At 43.8% G+C, this 23,476-nt stretch overlaps 1 protein-coding gene across 1 annotated transcript in view; it reads left to right on the top strand.

Moving 5' to 3' along the window:
- The window catches only part of LOC127427204 (myosin-16-like), a 103,799-nt gene that overhangs the window by 38,357 nt on the left and 41,966 nt on the right, over positions 1 to 23,476 (top strand). The window contains exons 6-8 of the mRNA XM_051674676.1: positions 7,492 to 7,578; positions 8,046 to 8,191; positions 10,905 to 10,995. Of these exons, the coding sequence (XP_051530636.1) occupies positions 7,492 to 7,578; positions 8,046 to 8,191; positions 10,905 to 10,995 (324 nt within the window). The remainder of the gene's footprint in view (positions 1 to 7,491; positions 7,579 to 8,045; positions 8,192 to 10,904; positions 10,996 to 23,476) is intronic.

The raw sequence follows: 23,476 nt of genomic DNA, 5'->3' as shown, positions 1-23,476 counted from the left end.
GGAGCACCAGTGCTAATAGTTAGGGTCCTGGATGTGAGTTTCCCCAGTCTCAGTAGCTGCTGCCTATCTGTCAGAAAGCTGGTGATCCACTGACAGATTGGGGTGGGCATGGAGAGTTGGGTCAGTTTAGCTGAGAGTAGATCAGGCATGATGGTTTTGAAGGCTGAACTGAAGTCCACAAATAGGATCCTTGCATAAGTCCCAGGTCTGTCAAGATGTTGCAGTATATAATGCAGTCCTATGTTGACAGCATCAACCACAGACCAAGCAAACAGAAGGGGGTCTAGCAGGGGTCAAGTGATGTCCTTCAGGTAGGCCAAAACCAGTCTTTCAAATGACTTGTTGCTCATGGGTGTTGTCTTGTACTTGGCGATGTCCTTCAGGCCTCTCCACACAGATGTAGGCTCGTTGGCTGAAAACTGCTTTTTCAGCTTTTCAGAGTAGCTTCTTTTAGCCACTCTGATCTCCTTAGTCAGTGTGTTTCTGGCCTGGTTGTACAAGATTTTATCCCCACTTCTGTATGCATCCTCTTTGGCATGACAAAGCTGTCTGAGTTTTGCTGTAAACCATGGTTTATCATTATTGAATGATAAAAATGTCCTAGTAGCGATGCACATATCCTCACAGAAACTGATATATGATGTCTCAGTGTCTGTGAGCTGGTCCAGGTCTGTTGCTGCAGCTTCAAAAACACTCCAATCAGTGCATTCAAAGCGGGCTTGTAGTTAAATCTCTGCTTCATTGGTCCATCTCTTTCCAGTCCTTACTACAGGCTTAGCTGATTTTAGTGTCTGCTTGTAGGTCAGGAGAAGATGAACTAGACAGTGATCAGAGAGTCCTAAATCTGTACGAGCGATATGCTTCCTTTACAGTGGTGTAGCAGTGATTCAGTATATTTCTGCCTCTGGTGGGGCATGTGATGTGTTGTTTGTATTTTGACAGTTCACAGGCGAGGTTAGCTTTATTAAAATCTCCCAGAATAATGATGAGAGTCTGGGTGTTGTTGCTCCAGGTTTCCGTGAAACACAGAGCAGTGGAGTTAGAAAAGTTTATCAGGTATGCTCTGCCGAATATTCAGCAGTTAATCCCTGGTGAAACTGATTGTGAATGAGTGTCAAAAAACATGGCAAACAATCAAAAGTAACAAAAATGCTAGAGAGCTTCACACAGATGCAGCCATCACGGCGCCATCTACTGAGAGTGTAAGAGTTAACTTATCTGAAAGTCTCAAATTGAAGTTAAAGTTCAGTAAGTGAACTGACTACAGATATCATGGCAACACATGAAAAACACATATTTGAAGTGTACTGTATGTTCATATATGGTTTCCACTGATATAAAAGTCACATGTACATATAGAACATATATTTCAAACTTCTTCAAAATTTCATATATGGTTTTAAAGGGTCAGGCAACCCACCTACAGTACTTAATCCCCAATTTTTCGCACCTCAGACTGGAAACACAGTCTCGAAATGGGCGGGAAAATATGTAAATATGTGGGCTGGTATTATGAGCGGGAAGAGGGAAAATGGGAGTGAGTCAAGAGCTACTTCCAAACACTCACACACACACACACACACACACATGCACAACCACAATAGAGATGACTGCTGAACCTCACATTATGAGTGAAGATGAAAACAAAAATGTTTGGGTCTGTATATTAATTATGGGACAAAAGTGTGAAGAGTGAAAACGATAGAACTGTTTGCAAATCTGCAAAAAGATGTGGATATTTTGTTCAAACTTTTGAGAATGAAGTGAGAACAGCACTCAGACCAAAACCAGCATTGCTTTGAGACTTTACAATAATCCATAGATATTTAATTTTACAAGGAGTGTTTCAGGTTTAGCCTAATACAAGTTAAATTCTATAGACAGGATTTGTAGCATAATGTTGATTGCCGCAGAAAATAATTTAGACTCAACCCTCTTTTTCTAAAGAAACAAATCGCGTGCAGTAAGGCACACACAATTAAAGTAAACCCCCTGGGCACAAAACATATACACACTGTTTTTAAAAGTATAGCCACAATACTTCAGCATAATCCCTTTTAACATGACTCTAAAATCACTCTTCAATTGATCAAATCGTTTACTAACTTTGTCTGTGTAAAGTTATCAAGTCAAATTTATTTGTATAGCGATTTTCACAACAGGCATTGTTTTAAAGCAGCTGTACATGAAATTATGGTTTAACAGAAAATGAATGAATATAATGCCAATATTAGTTATTAATGTTTAGAACTATTAGTGGTGAAAAATTAGTAAACTAAGTCAGTGTTGTTGGTCAATGGTTAAACAAAATTATTTTGTATGAACTATAAGTTTTAGTGTTAAAATCCTTGAAGTCATCCCGAATTAACCGAGGAAATACACGTAGATGCATTGTCCTTTGTTTATCCGGTATTTCAACTCCATTGTCATGACGACGTAGCACCAGTAAACAATGGGCGTAAATCCCGAAACTTGATGTAAAGTAGATCAAAAATAGAACTGACATGACTTTGAGTTTTGTTTTCATCATTGTCTTCTGCTTTTGAACAAGTCGTCATGATACCATGTTTATGATCAGATGCACGGCGAGAGGATGCAATCGGTGCCATTTAAACAGAACAGCCTAAACAAATTCACCTGGAACAGCAGCCGGCCAACAAACATGCTCGCTTCGGTGCAGTTATGGACTGTGGACTGTCCATTCTGACATGTGATTTAAATCGTATCATGTCTATTATCCAACACACAGAGAAGAAGAGATGGAATCAGTGCAATCAATTGCAGCCAACAATTGCAGCGTAACAATTGCAGCTCGCGCTGGTCTGGTTATGGACTGCAGTGCATTTTGTGGATTGATTTCAATCTGACCACGGTGTTTCGTGTAAAAGTCTGCTCTCATGTCTATTCTCAGAGTACTATTGAAGTCTCGCATTTGCGGAATGGCTGTTACGTCCAAGATGAGTTTGAATTCTCCGCTGTAATGCCAGCTCATGCATGAGGCAGCACTGTGGTTGGATGGAAGCGTTCCATCTCATGAAAAATGTGGAAAAACTCTAAGAATCCAGTGATGTAAATACATGCTGTCCTACCAATCATAACCCAGAGTTTACCCATTTACCTCATTTTTGTGACATTGCTTCAGCTTTCGTTTTGAAACCGGAAGAACAAAATGGCTCAATAAAACGTAAAAATAACAACTAACATAATAAGTGCCATCATTGTTTTCAGTGATGTGCAACCTGTACATACTGTATCTGTTCATGTCTCAAAAAATGTGTTTTGGGGTTTCATGACCCTTTAACATTTTCTTAAATACAAGTGGATTTGAATATATATATATATATATATATATATATATATATATATATATATGTGTGTGTGTGTGTGTGTGTGTGTGTGCTCAAATAAATGCTTTTTAATTTAAACTATAAATTAGAATATATGTTCATATATGGCCATTACTCCATTACTGAATTCATAAAATCCATAGCTAATTGTCACTAATGTTTGTGCTGTTGTTTTCCAACCAAAAATTATGTCACATCCTGGAGGATGGTGTAATAAGGAAGTGGCATTTGTTGATTAAAATGATTTTACAAAAAACTAACAGGATGGAAAGTGATACTGGGGTAACCTATAAATTAATTCCAACAATATTCCCAAGAACTCATGTTTTGTTTAAATCAATTTGATTAGACCAAGGAAAAATTGAAGAAACACTTGGAATATTTCGTAATAAATTTCCAGTTTTTTTTATGTTAGAAGTTTGCATCTGGGGACGTGGCAAAAGTGGCAACAATCTCTAAACTTAAACATAGTCAAAGCATTTAAATTTAATGTTTAATGTTATTTTAACTGTGATATTGATTTCCATCTTAAAAAATTTTAGTTTCAGATTTTATACAACATAAGAAGACCTATACGATGGAGGCATGAAAATTTACTACATAGTAGAAATGACCCGCATACTCTGCATGCATTTGTTTATTTACCAGAATCTATCACACAGAACAGTAGCAATGTTGTTCCTTTGGAGATGCTCAGATTGACTTGTGGTTTCTGGGGATGCTTTGTTATGAAGGTCAGTCATGAGTCAAGGTAAATAATGCAGTCAGCACAGGTTGTCCTCTTGCATGGGGCAGCTGCGTCTGGAAGACGATTCACATCCACTTGGCAAAAACGCAGTTTCCTTCTTTAATCTGGAAAGTAAATTAGAGGGCCCGGGTCACTGCTGCGATTATTTCTAAATGTAATTGAGCCTATGAAAACTGTTTCCTTCAAAATGTTTTTATAACAATTTAGAGCAATGTATTGCTTTGAAATCTTAATTACTGATCAAAGTGTTGCACAACACAGCACAGTACATAGTGTATTTTATCTCCAGTAATTGAAAAAGTTTTGCAAATGTTTGCAAAGCTGCATACCCTCAAAGTGATAAATTATTCATGTATTTATGACCCAGATTAAAGGACAGAAATTTAAGATAATTTGGAATAAATGGTCCTAAGTACTTTGTAAAGTATTCAGTCTTCATGTACACTGTACAAAAGGAATTAGTAAGAGAAAAAAAAAAAAAATCAAGAAAACATGAGATTTTTGAGTTCTCTCAACAACCTTTTTAAGATTTGTTACCAGTAATACAACTTTTTTTTTTAGGCTATTAAAATTTGTTCATTCATTAAATGTAAAATGTATTTTTCAGACAATAAATTCTTGTCAAGGCAATTATTATCAACTAGCAGCACAATAAATTACACTATGTAACACAATTTTTGTTCCTGGATTGTAAATGTTATTTCCTAATTGCTTATGCCTCAAAAGTTTAGAAAATAGCTATTATTCCCCACAAACTTTGCTTTTGTGACCAGGACAGTGATATTTTGAAATTTACCTATTTCCAATGAGAAAATGGGCGAATTTGTGTCTTTTCGTTCACATAAAGTCAGAAAACAAACAACATATGAATCCAAATTAACATGTATTTATACTAAAGTAATACAAAAATGACTACAAAAGATTTAGAAGTGAGTAGTTTTTCAAGATTTATGATTATACTGTAAATCACTTTCATGAATTAGCCCCCAAATGTACTCATCATACTTCAAGGTGTCCAGCAAGGTCTTGATGCTGTTGTAATCCTCTTTGAGGTGCACCGAGTGAGCCAGGTGAAGAGACAGGTACTTGTTACAATTATGGAGCAGCACGGCTTTGAGGCTCCTGGATGAGCTGTCAGTGAAGAGGCGCCACTCATTCTGGTTACAGGCGATTCTGATTGCTTTGAACAGAGTGGTCACATTGTAGCAGAAGCAGAGCCTATCTTGATGGGTGAAGAAGCTGGAAAAAGGTTGGTGACACTTCCTCTGAGCTGCGACTTGCACACTTTCATCCAACAAGTTCCACTGCTTGAGCCTAGATGTCAAAAAGCTCGGCATTGGACTTGGTGAGACCAAGGTCTCTAATCAAGTCGTTGAGGTCTTTTTGGTTGGGGTAGTATGGGTTTCTCTCCTCAGCTCCACCTCTGAAATTGTCATCTGGATCTACAACGTCTTCCTCGCTCTCTGACTTGCTGCTCTCTTCTAAAGACGGCTGCTCTCTCTCCGGAGGAGTGGGTACGGGGAGCTCATGGTAGTGTGGCACCGGGGTGATGGATGAAGGAAGGTCCAGATACATGAAAGCAGGTGCATTCTTGCCAGTCCGATGTTTGGAAAGGTCCACCATGCAGAAGTAGCAGTTGCTTGAGTGGTCAGTGGGTTCCTGCAAAATTCTTGGGATAGCAAACTTCATGGTTCTCTTTTCCCATCTGTACCATCCTACAAAAATACATTTATTTCACCCATGACTAATGTGTAAGAGATTCTCGCAACATTTTTCATATATGATATATTTTTTTCAAAAACATTGAAAATTGTAAAACATTTTAAAATTAAAAACTTTTACAATTTTAAAAATTAACAAATTATATAACATAAAATTCCGAGCAACAAATGTCCATCTTACCTTCCAGAGTTTTTTTGCAGTGCTCGCAGTTGAAATGAGATGCCCAGCGTTTGTCTTGATCCCCGACAGGCATGCCGAAATATGCCTTGTAGGCCTCACATATCTTAGCAAATTCTTCCATTGAGTACTTTTTCACTCTTGTCTTGATAAATTGGCCACAGACATAGCAAAATGCATCTGCCGGATGCTTGCAGCCTCTTGATGCCATCTTAGAAAAATCCAGGTATGTATCCACTTTGGCAGCTGGAAATAAACTGAACTGGTGGGCTTAAGGCCCCTGTATTTATTCTACTATTTATATTACTGGGAAGTTCTAGAAAGTTCTAGAAGTTACTCCAAGTTTATTCAGCACTGAATCTATCTGGAATGTTCTGGAAAATAGGTAAATTTCAAAATATCATTGTCCTGGTCACAAAAGCAAAGTTTGTGGGGAATAATAGCCATTTTATATACTTTTGAGGTATAAGCAATTAGGAAATAACACTTACTACCCAGGAACCAAAAAAACAAAACAAAAAAAATGTTACACAGTGTTTTCATTTGTCATTGTTTCAAACTCTGAAAAAATCTTGCAAAGCAAAAGTATTAGTCAAAACGGTGACACTTAACGATAAGGTTCCTTTCGTTAACATTAGTAAATGCATAATGTTATCATGAACTAACAATGAACAATATATATTTGTAGCATTTGTTAATTTTTGTTAATGTTAGGTAATAAAAATACAATTGTTCATTGTTAGTTCATGTTAGTTCATAGTGCATTAACTAGTGCTAACATATACATACAAATTTTGATTTAAAAAATGTGTTAGTATATGTTGAAATTAACATTAACCAAGATGAATAAATGCTTAAAAGTATGGTTCATTGTTAGTTCATGTCTCAAAATGCTTTACATTTCTGTGTCTCAAAAAGTCACATATGCTGGATAAAATGTACATTGTTTTATACAATGTAGATCACCTTACAGCACACCTTAGACGTCAAGAAGTTTCCTTTTTTGTCTCATGATTTCTTTTGTGCTCTATAAAACTATACAAGCAGTGTCCATTAACTTAAGCCAGATGTTCAACAGTAGCAGCTCTCTTTGTGAGGTAATCTCTGCCTGTGATTTATGGTCACACACATAGCATAGAAGCCATCGCCAGAGTTGATGGACAATTGAACTCTTCACTCAAGGAGTCAAAACTCCTACAGAGCACCTAAGAATGATATACAAACTTTTAGAGAATGAAGCATTTAGTTGGCGTGATGTTGTTGCTTAGTGTGGGTTACTTTTTACTCAGTTTACTTTAGACGAGTGAATGTGCTTTTCAGGGTCAAATTTGATTAAGTTATCATGCTGTGGACTTCTGACATCCCCTGTGATTGGGCAAATGAAGGCATCACAGCTGGGGATCAAAGATGGCAGCGAGGCAGATGTGAACAAATTTTGGATGGAGATTTAATGGCACATCTGCTGGACAGACCATTACATCTGTTTTATTTTTCCAGCAAGCCATAGAGGACTTGCAGTGTGAGGAAGAGAAGGTGAACCTCCTGACCAAAGAGAAAGCCAAGCTAAAGCTGCAGGCGGAGGATGTGAGTGCAGCAGATTACTGTGGTCTAGGCCACTGTTAGAAATCCTAACCCAGAGCTAGAGTGATAGTTCATCCAAAAATGATTACTCACGTTATAATTACTGACTTTTATGTTATTACGAACCCGTATGACTTTCTTTCTGTGAAACACAGAAGGGCAGAATGACTCAGCCACTATTCATTTATATTGTATGGGAAAAAATATGCAATGCAAGTGAATGGTGACTGATGCTAACATTCTACCTAACATCTCCTTTGTGTTCCATGGAAGAAAGAAAGGAACAACATGAGAGTGAATGATAACAGAATTTTCAGTTTTGTTTGAACTATCCTGTTAAAGATCACTGTCAATTGGCTAACTGTACCCAGACAGGGAGTCATTGTTTTGGAAGAATGCATGTTGATAGCACTGGGAACGGAAAACAAGAAAAATATCTCTACTTGATGTGTGACCTTGCATTGTCCTAGCTGGAATATCTGCTGGAGCAGGAGAGGAAACAGAGGACGGATTTGGAGAAGAGCAGGAGAAAGTTGGAGGGAGACAGTAAGAACATCATGGACAACCTGTCTGAGATGGGCAAGATGCGGGCCAGCCTGCAGGAGATGATGAAGAAGTAAGTTAAATAAAAATTCTCTCATTTAACATCTTGAGACCTGAGTGTGACTGCTGGGTGCATTTTCCATTTCCCTTTTTGATTTGTAACTATTAGTACCTAATAAACATGCAAAAAAAAAAAAAAATAAATAAATAAATTATAATAATACAAATTTGAGTGATTTATCGCAAAACCACACGCTGTTAAACACAATAACCACTGACGTGGACTATAGGGCTATTTTTCCATTAGAAATCCTATATTTTTCTGTGAATTATCACATTGAGAATCAATGGGTGCATTCAAAAGCTGAAAAATGTTCCTTTCAGTGGCTTTATATGGAATTAATATATCAAAATAAGAGCAAATAGTTTTCCTAAAAATGTATGTCCTCATATGGGACAGCGGGACTAACTTGTGAAATTTTAAATAATAACAAACCAAATAATGCCAAGTATCAAAATGTATATTATGTTTCCAGGAGTGTTGGTAATTAATGTTTTTAAGACATTACAGACATTACAGCTGATTTTCAGTAAAACTGCTTTGGAACAATGTGAATTGGGAAAACACATAGTCCACATAGAAGGACGCGGGTTCGCACAAGGTTAAAGTGTTGAAAACTCACCCAAAGTTAAAACTCTATAATTTACTCAGAAAAAAAAGAAAGCCATATGGGTTTGGAACAACATGAGGTGTTCCAAACCCATATGGTTTTCTTTTTTTCTGTGGAACACAAAAGGAGAATGTTAGCCTCAGTCACCATTCACTTTTATAGCATAGTTTTTCCATACAATAGAAGTGAATGGTGACTGAGGCTGTTAGTCCCTAAACATTCTACCAAACAACTTCTTTTGTGTTCCATGAAACAACCACCGGGGTGAGTTAATGATGTCAGTACTTTAATTTTTGAGTGAACTATCCATTAAACAGATGGTGCAGAAGTGTTCATATAAATTTCGTGGGGTTTCACAGATGCAATTCACAAAATGAGACTAAAAACTAAATCTTATTCTGTAATAATTTGATGTGTTATCAGAGCAAGTTCTGTGAAGGCTTGGTTCTTGGAGAATAGAAGCAAATTGGTATATGTCACATTGGTTCTCTTCAAAAACATTGCTTGCTTAATCCCTAATTAAATTTATAATCTAGGTCTAATAAACAAGCCCATACCCTGTTGAAAAGACCAGCATTTCTGATCACCAGCATATGTTGTATTTCGGATGCTGGTCCCCAGCATGGGATGCTAATATGCTGGTGTTCCTATCTAGATTTAACCAGAAAGCCTTAACATGATCACAAAGGAAATCTATACATTGCTTCTGAATGTTCATGTACCCTGAAATCGGCCCCATACTGCTGAATTACTGACATGTGGCATCGCCTATCAGATATTTTTCAATTCAAGCTTGTTTACTGTGATGAGGAGGGCGTCTCCGGCTGACCCTTATCTCACTCTCCCGCTGATCAGCTGATTCAGTGCTGGCCGTGCTCCATTACAGCCCTGCCACGCCTTCTTCGTCACACTTACCTTTCCCTCCGGTGCTATTGAAAGCATGTTGTGCGAGCAGCCTAAGAGACACAGGCTCTGGTACAATGGGAACCAGGAAATAATTTTATCATGGTGACAATAGTGAGCCTGATTCAGAGTTTACATTTTCACACTTAAATTCAATTTTTACTCCACTGACAGTTAGGTTTAGGGTTGGGGTTTGGGAATTAGGGCTTATGCTTAATATAATATTCATTCCTGTTGACTTTATTACATAATTTACAACTAAAAATACAACTCGTGCCACTGTAGACATTTCACACAGAAACTGAACTCACACGAGCCCAACACTTCGAGCTTCAACCACTGGGAAGCAGTGGTTCAAATTTCAGTAAGCACAGACCTATTTCAATGTCATAACTTTCGAACTTCATTGCCGAATTCACAGTGAGATCAGTCTGAATATGGTGAACAACATGGCTATACTGGTCCACCAGCTAGACCAGCACCAAATCAGCTCTAATCAGCAAAAACCAGCTTGGACCAGGATGGAAATTTATGCTGGTCTAAGATAGTCTTTGCAGGGAAGAGGATAAACATCTACTGTATATCGTATTTAAATGAACTGATCTCCTTTATACCTATCAACTCCAGTCTATGAAGTCAAGCATTTGATGTCTCTAAACATTTGCAGTCAAGCATTTAATGTCTCCAAACAAAGTTTAGAAAATATGTCTATATACTCAGAGATGTAGAGAAGTCTTACAGCAAAACAGATGTTTGGATGTCTGTTGGAGGCTATAACACAATATCTTCTTGAAACTTTGTTATCTTAGAGGTAAATACCTTAAGTCTTCTAGAACTGTTCAGGCTTGAGTATGCAGATTATTGTGGCTCTTTCTCTGTAGAAACGTGAAAGCAAAACCAGCTGTTTCATGGAGGCCCCAATAAGAAGAAAAGCAAAAAAATAAACAAACAGGACATTGTCATAAATACATTCCTTCCTTCATATTTTAACATTTGAGTAATGATGGAAAGAACCATAAACATAAATTTCACTGATGCAAACAATGATTAGAATGATGTTCTGGGATTGACTGGCACTTTTAATAAGTTGAGGCACTGGGTGACGCTTATCGGGCTTGGCTTGCAAATCACACCAAATACCCCTGCTAAATTAGCCCAGTCACTCTTATCCTCATGCTCTCGCTCTCTCTCTCTATTACTGTCTTCTGTCAGGAAAGATGTGGAGATAAGCACCACCAGCAGTCGACTGGAGGCTGAGGAAACACTGAATGCAGGACTGCAGAGGAAGAATAAGGAGTTCCAGGTGAGACCTCATGGGAGAGCAGGGGAGCACCAGCATTCCTGTCTTTCAGTGCTGTGGGGGTGCACTGCTCTGATTTGCGAGCCTGCACCTCTTGCTGAGATGACTCTTTTGTCAAATATGACAAAAACATACCTCAGGAGTGCAGAAACCGATAATAATCTCTCTACAGAGACAGCCCAAGTTGGTCTTAAGATGGTATAGCTGGTCTTCCAGACTGGACAAGCCAGTCTTCACCTGGTCTAGCTGGTTTCCTAGCCTGGCCATCCTGGTCCTCAGCTGGTCTAGCTAGTCTTCCATTATAAGTTATTATACTGTAGTTTTCTATTTTATATTCAGTTTGTCATTTTAATTTATTTTAATTTTCGTTAGTTTTAGTTTAGTTTTATTTTTCTCAGTTTTTTCTAGTTTCAGTTTAAATAGTTTTAGTATTTTATGGCTTCCAAAGCTAAATTGTTTACTGATATCAATTATAGTGTCTAACCACATAATTAAATTTCTCAGGACAGCCTTGTGTTTCCTCTATCTAGTGGCATGTTTAATTAAGGTGGACTGTAAATGTTTAACATTTTAGAATATAGGGTATGGTAAAGTGGGACAGTTAATCTTGATTCCTATTGTATCCATATTTATTTACTTAATTGGTTAAAAACAAGCACTAAAGTAATCTTTGGGAAGTAAACTTAATGAGGCGTTATCCCCAATTTTTCCAGTTCCACAGCCTCCAGATTTGGAGCTCCGTGTGCGGGAGCCGTTTGGGATATCGGCTTTGTGTCTGAGAGGATTGGAGTGCGAATGGATATCGGGTTCTTCCTCATGTTTGTCGCCCTTCCCCTAAACGAAAACGCAAGACTCGTCAGACATGCTCTGAAGGCCTAGCTTGGCAGCCATTTTCTGACCAACAAAGCGTGCGAAAGAGATACCATGTGCGTCTTGAGCCGTCGCCATTAAAAAATGCTGTATTAGAGAATTCCACGTTGGAAGGGAAATTGGCCCCTTTGTCCCTATTGTCTTTTCTGTGTCGTTCTGGGAGAATGCACTTGAATAGGCAAAGGAGGAGCGGGCTTTCCCTCTCTCCCCTCCTCATTCGAAGTGAAACTGGAGGGGATCATGCAGGGAACAGTGAGCCCAGCCGCAGAACGAGGGGGCTGGAATAAGAGAATATTCCCCAACGGAGTGATGGCGAACAAACGCGCGGAGTGCTCCGTCAGTGTGAGTCTTTCAGGAGATGCAAGGTATTTAACTAATTGTTTTTTTTTTTTTTGCCCATTCGTGGACCATGCGGGCATTCTGGTGAGACAAGAGAGTCAGCTGTTGGATCTACACACGATGGTTTTGAAGTCCAACTAAGCACATCATGTTAAGATATGCCTTTGAGTTAATATCGGCTCTGTTTGGACATTCCCTCATACACCCCCCCCCCCCCTTGAATATTTTCAGCTTGAGTTTTGCTTCTGCTTCCATGACCAAGGGTCTTGGGCATGCATATTAAAACTCAATGTACAAGAAAAGTAGGTCTACACATGAGCCTGGCAGGCTTGCTGTGAAATTGGACCATATAAACGTATCCGTTTCACTCCTGTTTGCCCTCCGGTCAGTATCAGGATGAGTTTGCCGTTGTACAAGCCTCGAATGTCCGACAACCAAAATATGGTTCTGTTCTTCCCCTCAGCTTGCTGGGGAACGAACATTAAAAAAGTGCTTCCCAAATTCAGACCATGACCAAGGGTCTCGAGACATGCATAACAGAATTCGATGGTCATCAAGCACAAGTGTACACAAAACACACAGTAAACATAAGCACCACACGTTGTCCCTCCATAAAGAATGCTGGGGCCATTGTGGCGAACCTGCTTGCTCTCAATTCCCTCCATGTTTGCACATTGTTCCCCGTTCTATGCAAGGGAAGATGGTTTATCTGGCATTCTCTGCTGTAAATACATTCAGAGTGACCAGTTTTTATAATTGCCTGATCAGTTCGGCCTCTGTCTCCATGACCAAAAGTTTCGAGACATGCATAAAAGAATTCAATGAAGAATTCCATAAAGAATGCTGAGGCTACTGTGGCAAACAAGTTCTCTCAAATAAACATCACCCCAATGTTCATACACTTTTCCCCATTCAAAACACTACTGAAAAGGTTTATTCTGTCTGCGTCCCTGCTGTAGATACATTTCAGGGTGCTCATCATTTATGCCTAAATACATTAAAGGCAAAACTTTATCAAATTCCCTTCAACCAGCCACAGTATTGGAGGAGCGAATGCTTCCCTCCACTGTGCCGTTGGTTCTGGGGCAGTCACCAAAAGTAAGTCAAGCATGCCATCTAGTGGTTACAGGTCGTGCTGCAGGCAAGAGCCATGCATTAATTCCCCTGTCTGCCTGTCTGTCGGCTTGGCAGCAGCTGAATGGCATTTCAAACTGGGTACTTTGAACAATTAAGCATGGTTATGTCATTCAATTCAGGCGGCTTGTGTCCCATTCTGGATTTGAGACATTTGAATTTCACTGAAATTGAATGAAATGTCAATTCAGAATGCTGACGCAGAAACAAATAATGTCACAAGTGCAGACTTGTTTGTGACAATAGATTTGAAGTTTATAAAAAAAATGCTTCCATATTCCATATTCAGAATGCGCCAAAGCACAGGAGTATTCTCAGATTCTCTTTCTGGGGAAAAGCATACCAATTTTGCATCCTTCCGGTCGGACTTGCACTGGCACCACGCATTTTCACAAAATGTTTGGATGCAACATTGAGGCCCTTGAGACTTCAAGGCATCTACGTTTTGAATTATCTCAACAATTGGTTGGTGTTAGCCCATGCAGAGACTGCCTAGCATTATGTTATTATGCCATTACGCCAGTATCTAGCAATGTTCAGAGTAAGACGCATTCTCCCCGCGAGAACATTTCACAGGCTTTTGGGGCTCATGATCGCGGCTTCCACTGTCATTCCCCTGGGAATGTTGCATGCAAGACCTTTTTTTAGTGCTGGATGAACTCCAGAAAGGGACTTCAACCACTGACGCATGTGTTCTGTCTCTTCAAAGTGACGCGTGGGTGCTACCAAACTCTGTTACCATGGAAATGGACCCACCTTCTGATGTCGGGCATTCCATTGGGACAGGTGTGTCACCACAAGGTGATAACAACAGACGCCACCTCTACTTTTTAATGATGGGCTATCCATCTCATTGTGGTTGATACTATTCTAATGCTTGAGCTCCATCAACTAGTAGGGTTTATATGTTCAACTGGCATATTTTCGCTTCTCGGTGTACAGCGCGAGGTGAAAATCCAGTTCACTGCCTTGTTGGTACAGTGCTGGAATTTTTGCAGGAGCGTCTTGGGGCTGGGGTTGCCCCGGCAATGCTTAAAGACTATGTTGCCGCTATAGTGGCCGAGTATGTGCTTATCAATGAAGTCTCTGTCAGTAGACATTCTCTTGTCTTTCGTTTTATGGGGTACGTAGGCTTAGACCTTTTCGTCCCGTCTGTGTTCCTTTATGGGATTTATCTGTTGTTTTAGAGACACTCCCGAGTGCTCCGTTTGAGCTCTTGGAAACAGTCACTGATAAGTTTTTAACTCTTTAAATTATCCTGTTAGTGGCATTGGCATCGTTTAGAAGAGTTGGTGATTTGCATGCCCTGTTGATCAATCCCTTATATATGGATTTTGTGTCAGGGTGTTCAAGGGGTTAAGACCTCATTTAGGCTAATTGCCCAAGGTTATTTCAACATCATTTAGCTCACAGACTATTAATTTTCAGGATTTCTATCCTCCCCCATTTGAGTCAGAGGAACATGAAAGGTTGCATATGCTTTGGCCAGTTTGGGCGCTGCGAGTTTATGTTTACCATGCTAGCCAGTGATGTAAATCAGAAAAGTTGTTTGTGTGCTTTGGTGGCCGCAACAGGGGCATTTCAGTGTCCAAGCAAAGTTTCATTGGCTTATTGATGCAATTTCAAGTGCTTACGAAGCACACGGTTTACCCTCACCTTCAGGTATTCAAGCCCATTCTACGAGGAGCATGGCATCATCATGGTCTTTGGATAGAGGTGCATCCTTGGAGGACATTTGTATGGTGGCAGGGTGGTCCTCTTCGTATACATTTGTTAGATTTTATAATCTGGACGAGGATTTAACTACTGCTTCCCAAGTTTTCTGTGTTGGAACAGGAGTAAACTTATAATTCCTTTTTTTATTCGGATGCTTTAGCTTACTTGTGCATCGCTAGATGCTTGCCACATGGGCTTAGATAGTTGGCAGCTACTGTTCGCATGGCATTAATGTATACTGTTCCCATAGTGAATACGCAGCTCAAGTTCCTACAAAAGGGAATGTCTCGGTTACGTAGAATGTAACCCTGGCTCCCTGAGTGGGAACGAGATGCTGCGTAGCTGGCCATACTCTCTAGCAACTGCATACGCTCGTTCATTCCAGCAGAAAATCTGACTTGATGGCACGAAAGTGAGCACCTTTATGGAGCCCCTGACGCAGCTCCCTAGGGGCGTCATTTAAGCGCCAACAGCCAATAAATTGCCGTGATTGTATAAGGGCTTCAGATCATGTGACAATTATGTTTGACCCTTGTTCAATTCACTTCTTTCACATGGGACATTTTTGCAGAGGAGAAAGTGACAATGATATATTTGAAAAGAAAGAGTGCAGTAGATCATATCAGAGGTATGTAAAAGCTGTTGAAAAGCAATGTTAGTATAACCTCTGCCACTCCAGCTACATGACAGGTAGGTGTGATACAATTTGTGTGATACCGAACATTTGAGCTAAAGAAGCATAAAAAATTTGGCACCCATTTACTTGCTTTGTATGGACCTACAGAGCTGAAATATTCTTCTAAAAATTATAATTTGTGTTCTGCAGAAGAACGTCATGGTTACTGGTGTAACCTTTTTTCCCTGATGGAGGGAACGAGACATTGTGTCGATGTAGTGACACTAGGGGTCACTCTTGGGAGCCCGAGACACCTCTGGTCTTTGATAAAAGGCCAATGAAAATTGGCGAGTGGTATTTGCATGCTGGTATGCAACCACTCATTCAGGTTATATGCTGAGGAGCCGATATAAGGTCCGGCCATTTCAGCGGATAGTTCAGCGTTGTGGCAGGAGGGACACAACATCTCGTTCCCTCCATCAGGGAACGGAGGTTACACAAGTAACCATGATGTTCCCTATCTGTCACTCACTCAACGTTGTGTCAATGTAGTGACACTAGGGGTCCCTATACGAAACGCCACAAGGCTGAACTGTGTTACGTGAACTGGCGGTGTGTGGTGGGCAGACTTGCTGTGTGCCTCATAGCCAGCACACCAGGTTGACAAGTAACCTCCCCCAACATAGTTATGAGTGTGGAACAGCCCTTTTTGGGGACAAGTCGACTACCCAAAGATAGAGACAGGTTTAACCAAGTCGTGGCCTCTTTTCCACTTCTCTTTTTCCACTCCCTAAAAAAGAAGGGGGATTATCCGACTGGGCTGCCAGGTCTAGTCGGGGGGTGTCCCTCCCAAGGGGAAGACACCACGGAGACCACACCTCGCCCAAAGAGAGGGGGGATATTTAAGTGGAAGAATACGTCACATGGTCTTTCCAACCATGTGGAGAGCCTTCAAGGTAGATCCTGCCCAATGGGGGAGGAATTACTACAAACATGGAGACTGGGGCAGAGGGGCTCTGCCCAAGGAAGACGCAGTTTGCCAGCAGGGAAACGAACTAGCGGAAGATATAGATCGCATGGGGTTTGCCTTACAGGGAACTGCCACATGCGGAACACCTACCCCAGAACAGGGCTCTTAGTTAGCGCATGTACTGGGCCGGCAGTGAGTCTCGCCAAAAACTCGACTGCCACAGGGCTCAGAGGAAGTCAACCAGGGAACAAAGTTTGTGAACACTACTGGGAATTAACGGCACACATCTTCAGCTCCAAGGGAGGTGGAAGGCGCTATGTGCAAGCGATACACCCGGCCAGCTATCCCGGGCTTATCCGCTTGTGTTGCGTGCCACTACCTGGGACAAAACCGGTTCCACCCGGAGGTTGTAGAACCTTGCAAAGGTGTTGGGTGTTGCCCAGCCCACTGCTCTGCAAATGTCTGTTAGAGAGGCACCTCTGGCCAGGGCCCAAGAAGCCGCTACACCTCAGGTAGAATGGGCTCGTAGCCCTACCGGGGGCGGCATGTTTTGGGCGAGATATGCCATAGTTATGGCGTCAACGAGCCAGTGGGCGATCCTCTGCTTGGAAACAGCGCTTCCTTTCCGCTGTGCACCAAAGCAGACAAAGAGTTGCTCAGAGACTCTAAAGCTCTGCGTGCGATCCAAATAGATGCGTAAAGCACGCACCGGACACAGCAACGACAGGGCTGGTTCTGCCTCCTCCTGGGGCAGTGCTTGCAGGTTCACCACCTGGTCCCTAAAAGGGGTGGTGGAAACCTTGGGCACATAGCCCGGTCAAGGTCTCAGGATCACGTGAGAGTAACCCGGACCGAACTCCAGGCACGTTTCGCAGACAGAGAACGCTTGCAGGTCACCTACCCTCTTGATGGAAGTGAGCGCAGTCAGGAGGGCAGTCTTCAAGGAGAGTGCCTTAAGCTCGGTTGACTGCAAAGGCTCAAAGTGGACTCTCTGTAGACCCTGAAGAACTATGGAGAGATCCCATTAGGGAACGAGGCACGGTCTGGAGGGATTCAGCCTCCTGGTGCCTCTTAGGAACCTGTTGATCAGGTCGTGCTTCCCTAAGGACTTACCGTCAACTGCGTCGTGGTGTGCTACTATGGCGGCAACGTACACCTTCAAGGTGGAGGGGGACAGCCTCTCTTCCAAACTCTCCTGCAGGAAGGAAAGCACTGATCTGACTGCACATCTCTGGGGGTCTTCGCGTCGGGAAGAACACCACTTAGCAAATAGACGGCACTTAAAGGCATACAGGTGCCTCGTAGAGGGGGCCCTAGCCTGAGTGATCGTGTCTACCACCGCGGGTGGTAGACAGCTTAGGTCTTCCGTGTCCCGTCCAGGGATTCCAGAGGTCTGGGCATGGGTGCCAGAGGGTGCCCCATCCCTGAGAAAGAAGGTCCTTCCTCAGGGGAATTCACCGGGGGGAGCTGTCACGAGGAGCGTGAGGTCTGAGAACCACGTCTGGGTGGGCCAGTAGGGTGCTACCAGGACGACCTGTTCCTCGTCCTCCCTGACCTTGCACAGGGTCTGTGCAAGCAGGCTCACTGGGGGAAACGCATATTTGCGTAGGCCAGGGGGCCAGCTGTGTGCCAGCGCATCTATGCCGAGGGGAGCCTCGGTGAGGGCGTACCAGAGTGGGCAGTGGGAGGATTCTTGGGAGGCGAACAGGTCCACCTGTGCCCGTCCGAATCGGCTCCAAATCAGCTGGACCACCTGAGGATGGAGTCTCCACTCTCCCCTGAGGGAAACCTGCCGTGACAGCGCGTCCGCTGTGGTGTTGAGGTTGCCCAGGATTTGAGTGGCTCGCTGCAACTTGAAGTGCTGCTGACTCCGGAGGAGGAGACGGCGGGCGAGTTGTGACATGCTACCGCTGCCATGCTGTCTGTCTGAACTAACACGTGCTTGCCCTGGATCAACGGCCGAAACCTCCGCAGGGCGAGCAGAATTGCCAGTAACTCGAGGCAGTTGATGTGCCAATGCAGTCGCGGGCCCGTCCAGAGGCCAGCAGCTGCGTGCCTGTTGCAAACAGTGCCCCAGCCTGTTTTGGAGGCGTCAGTCGTGACCACGACGCATCTGCAGACAGTTCTAGAGGAACACCTGCTCGTAGAAACAAGCGGTCGGTCCAAGGGCTAAAAAGATTGTGACAGACCAACGTAATGGCCACGTGGTGTGTCCCATGATGCCATGCCCGTCTTGGGACTCGAGTCTGGAGCCACTGCTGAAGCGGCTTCATATGCATCAACCCGAGCGGGGTGGCCACCGCCGAGGACGCCATATGCCCCAGGAGCCTCTGAAAAAGTTTCAGTGGAACCGCTGTTCCCTGTTTGAACGCCTTCAAACAGGCCAGCACCGACTGGGCGCACTCGTTCTTAAGGCGCGCCGTCAAGGAGACTGAGTCCAACTCCAAACCGAGAAAAGAGATGCTCTGAACCAGGAGGAGCTTGCTGTTTTCCCAGTTGACCCGAAGCCCTAGTCAGCTGAGGTGTGAGAGCACCAGGTCCCTGTGTGCGCATAACACGTCTCGAGAGTGAGCTAGGATTAGCCAGTTGTCAAGATAGTTGAGAATGCGAATGCCCACCTCCCTTAACAGGGCAAGGGCAGCCTCTGCGATCTTCGTAAAGACGCGAGGAGACAGGGACAGGCCGAAAGGGAGGACTTTGTACTGATACGCCTGACCCTCGAACGCCAACCGCAGGAAGGGTCTGTGTCGAGGAAGGATCGAGACGTGAAAGTACGCATCCTTCAGGTCTACCGCCGCGAACCAATCTTGATGCTGGATGCTCACCAGAATGCGTCTTTGCATCAGCATCTTGAATGGGAGTCTGTGTAAAGCCCGGTTCAGTACTCGCAGGTCCAAGATTGGGCGCAACCAACCACCTTTTTTCGGTATGATGAAGTAGGGGCTGTAAAACCCTTTCTTCATCTCGGCTGGAGGGACAGGTTCTATCGCGTCCTTCCGTAGGAGGGTAGTGATCTCTGCACGCAGGGTGGCGGCATTTTTGCCCTTGACCAAGGTGAAGTGAATACCGCTGAACCTGGGCAGGCGCCTGGTGAACTGAATCGCATAGCCTAGTTGGACGGTCCAGATCAGCCATCGAGACGGATTCGAAAGCGCAAGCCACGTGTCCAAATTCCTCGTGAGGGGGACCAAGGGGACAACGTCGTCAGACGTACCGGCAGGTGGGGTCTCGTGGCGAGGCGGAGCGCGAGGTTGCACAGCACGTCATGGCCATGCTGAGTCTAGGGACATCGAAGCACTTACCTTGCTCCTTTTGACCATCCCCAGAACAGCCTGGGACAGGGGAGGAAGAGGCCTGTCCTCGTAACCCGTGGTGGCTGCCACATCGGGGGCGGCTGTGTGCCACAGCTTGTCGCTCAGGGATGGAAAGGGCACCGCTGTAGCACCAATCCTGCAAGAAAAAGCCCGTGGACGGTAGTCGTGGTGACGACCGTACACACCGGGTATATGACCCAGGGAGGAAGGAAGCCGCTCTTTTGCTGAACTGTTGGGTACCACAGCCACTTGGGCATGTGGCGAAATCAAACAAAAAGGCAAGAAAAGATTTTCCACCCGGCCCTCCACTGGGGGATGGAGTGGTCTTCCTACCAGCTCCACGTGAGTGGGTTCCCTGGGTTGCCCATCTCAGGGGCGCTTCGAGGACCTCCGTGGGTTCTTCGGCGCCAGCTGTGAGATGGGTGGCATCGGCTTCCTGCAGTGGGCTCCACGCCGGGGCCGGGCCGAAGGGGTGGGCTGTGGCGGAGCCGGTGCAGTCACCACAGGGGGACGCCCTTGGCGACGAGCAGATGTGCCGGATTGCCTCCGTCTGCTGCTTCACCGTCGAGAACTGCTTGGCAAAGTCCTTGACGGTGTCGCCGAATAGGCCCGCCTGGGAAATGACGGCAGCAAGGAACCGTGTCTTGTCGGCCTCGCCCATCTTGACCAGGTTGAGCCAAAAGTGGCGCTCCTGGACCACTAGTGTGGCCATCGTCCGCCCGAGAGACCGCGCCGTGACCTTTGTCACCCGGAGGGCGAGGTTGGTTGCCGAGCGCAGTTCCTGCATCAAGTCTGGGGCGGAACTACCCTCGTGCAGTTCTTTCAGCGCCTTGGCTTGGTGGACCTGCAGGAGAGCCATGGCGTGCAGGGCAGAGGTGGCTTGTCCAGCAGCACTGTAGGTTTTAGCCGTCAGGGACGACGTGAACCTACAGGGCTTGGACGGGAGCTTAGGGCGTCCACGCCAGGTGGCGGCGCTCTGCTGGCATATGTGCACCGTGAGCACCTTATCCACTGGGGGAATCGCCGTATAGCCCTTGGCCGCCCTGCCATCGAGGGTAGTGAGAGCAGGGGAACTGCGGAGTCGGAGCCGGGCAGTGAAAGGTGCCTCCCACAACTTCGTCAGCTCCTCATGCACTTCCGGGAAGAATGGCACTGGAGCGGGGCGCGGCTGCTTTGAGCGGCGCCACGAGCCCAGAAACCAATCATCAAGCCGTGAGGGTTCAGGGGAGAGCTGAGGGTTCCACTCTAACCCGATGCTCGCGGCCGCCCTGGAAATTATGTCCGTCATTTCGGCATCGGCCTGTGACTGGGCGATCGTCCCCGAAGGGGGAAGCCCAGCTGAGGCTTCTGCGTCCAACTGGACAAGACCGCTCTCCGATGCTGTGCTCAAGAGCTCATCATCTTCGCGAGCTCCGAACAAGAAGCCAGACTCGCCATGAGACGAGCCGGCGAACTCATCCGGAAGCCCGATTGGGGCAGATGGGAGGTCCGCGGGGGGATACCCGGCGGAGACGATCCCATTGGGGTCCCCAAATCGCCCCCAGTGCTAGCCGCGCTGGCCTCATACCGTAGGTAGAAGGACCGAGGCGGGGAGCCGCTGGGGTGGCTTGCTTTCGTAAGAACCGCAACGTTGCCATGGTCATGTTCTCGCAGTGAGAACATGAACCATTCACAAACGCTGCTTCCGTGTGGGTCGCGCTCAGACACGAAAGACAGCGATCATGACCATCCGAAGTTGAGAGATAACGACCGCAACCAGAAATAACACATAATCGGAAAGGCATCTTTAAAAAGACGCGTCTTTAAAAAGATGTTCCGTGTGTGCGCTCTTTTAGAGAAATATATACTCTTTTAGAGGGGAAAAATGCTCTTTCAGAAAATATACTCTCTAGTTTTTCTGCCGAAGCGCCCAGGGGCATTCTCTGCAGTGCACCAGTGCAGAGGGGGGAGAAGCCGCTGAAATGCGCCGTCAGATCCAGCAGAGGTGAATGAACAGTGATATTCAGCTCAATGAGCATGACCGTTCGGCTCCGAAGAGAAAATCTGAATGAGTGGTTACATACCAGCTACTTTTATACCCGTATGTCTGGGGGAGTGGCATGCAAATAGCACTCGCCAATTTTCATTGGTCTTTTATCAAAGACCAGAGGTGTCTCGGGCTCCCAAGAGTGACCCCTAGTGTCACTACATCGACACAACGTCGAGTGAGTGACAGATAGGGAAAGAAAGTCATACACATCTGGGATGGCATGAGGGTGAGTAAATGATGAGAGAATTTTAATTTTTGGGTGAACTATCCCTTTAAATTGAGCTTGATTTACGAAGCCAGAGCAGATCATTTTCACGATTGTGAAATATGATTTATGTTATATATGTGATGAAGTATGTTCAACATCTATTCATACTACTCGCACGCATACCTAAAAGAATGAACTTTAGTCAGCAAATTAGCACATTCTCTACCAAATACAGTACATACTGTTGCAGAACCCAGTTTCAAATGCAGCAATTATGTTCTTAGTAAAGATAGGCTGTAATAACAAGTCTGCTGATTGGTCACAGCAGAATCTCACCTAACTTCAAAGAAACACTAATCTCACCCAGGGTTACTAAAAAATAAACCCATGTCATAACATAAAACATCATAATTAACATTAAACAGAAATTGAAACCTAACTATAACCTCCAATTACTTTTAAATGTAAATGAATAACACACCCAAATAGTCCCCAAAACCTGCACAGATGTATTTCATTTAAATAGGTGAATAGGTGAACGTGCCATTTTGCCCTTTGCACTAAGAAAAGTGAAAAAATCTACAGGTCTACCGCTAACCTACCCAAGCCACGGACCATGAATAATAAAAAAAAAAAAAAGCCCCGGACCATGAAAGGAAAAAGCCCCGGAACATGAATAATAATAATAATAATAAATATATAAATGAAAGAGGATGAGGGCGCGTTGGCTTGCTGTCACTATCATTCTATGTTGTTTGTAGACACGTGTTGAACCATAAGGAGATGTTCCGGTATACAAAAGTCCTGATATTTATGTAAGTAGTTATAGTTTACGGGATGTGATTTACGTGATAGTCATAGAATGACCATATACTAATTACACAATTTTATTAACCTCACCAAGTAAAATAACAGGGTTTAACATTTTATGTTGGTTTCATGTTATTCTTCTTTCAAGAGGGAAATTTGTCTTAATTCACAGTAAGACAAGATTGATATTGCAGATCAGTCATAAAGACAGCAGCATTAGACAAAGTAGGATAAAGAACAAATATTGCTTTCTATCCTATTATTGGGGATGAGGAAATAACTCCTCTTCAAGTCACACAATGTCGATTGCAATATGCTGGTTTAAAATCTGTATAAAACATAGGGCATATTGTGTTTGCGTAACGTTGTTGAGTGCAGACACAAACAATAAATGACTACCAAACTATTTAACAGACACATAAAACATCTGAACATCTGAACTGTGAATATAATGACAAGTGTTTTGCCAGTCTCTCTC

The sequence above is a fragment of the Myxocyprinus asiaticus genome, chromosome 36, assembly GCF_019703515.2.
Source record: "Myxocyprinus asiaticus isolate MX2 ecotype Aquarium Trade chromosome 36, UBuf_Myxa_2, whole genome shotgun sequence".
Lineage (NCBI taxonomy): Eukaryota > Metazoa > Chordata > Actinopteri > Cypriniformes > Catostomidae > Myxocyprinus > Myxocyprinus asiaticus.
This window is presented reverse-complemented; position numbering and strand designations above follow the sequence as displayed.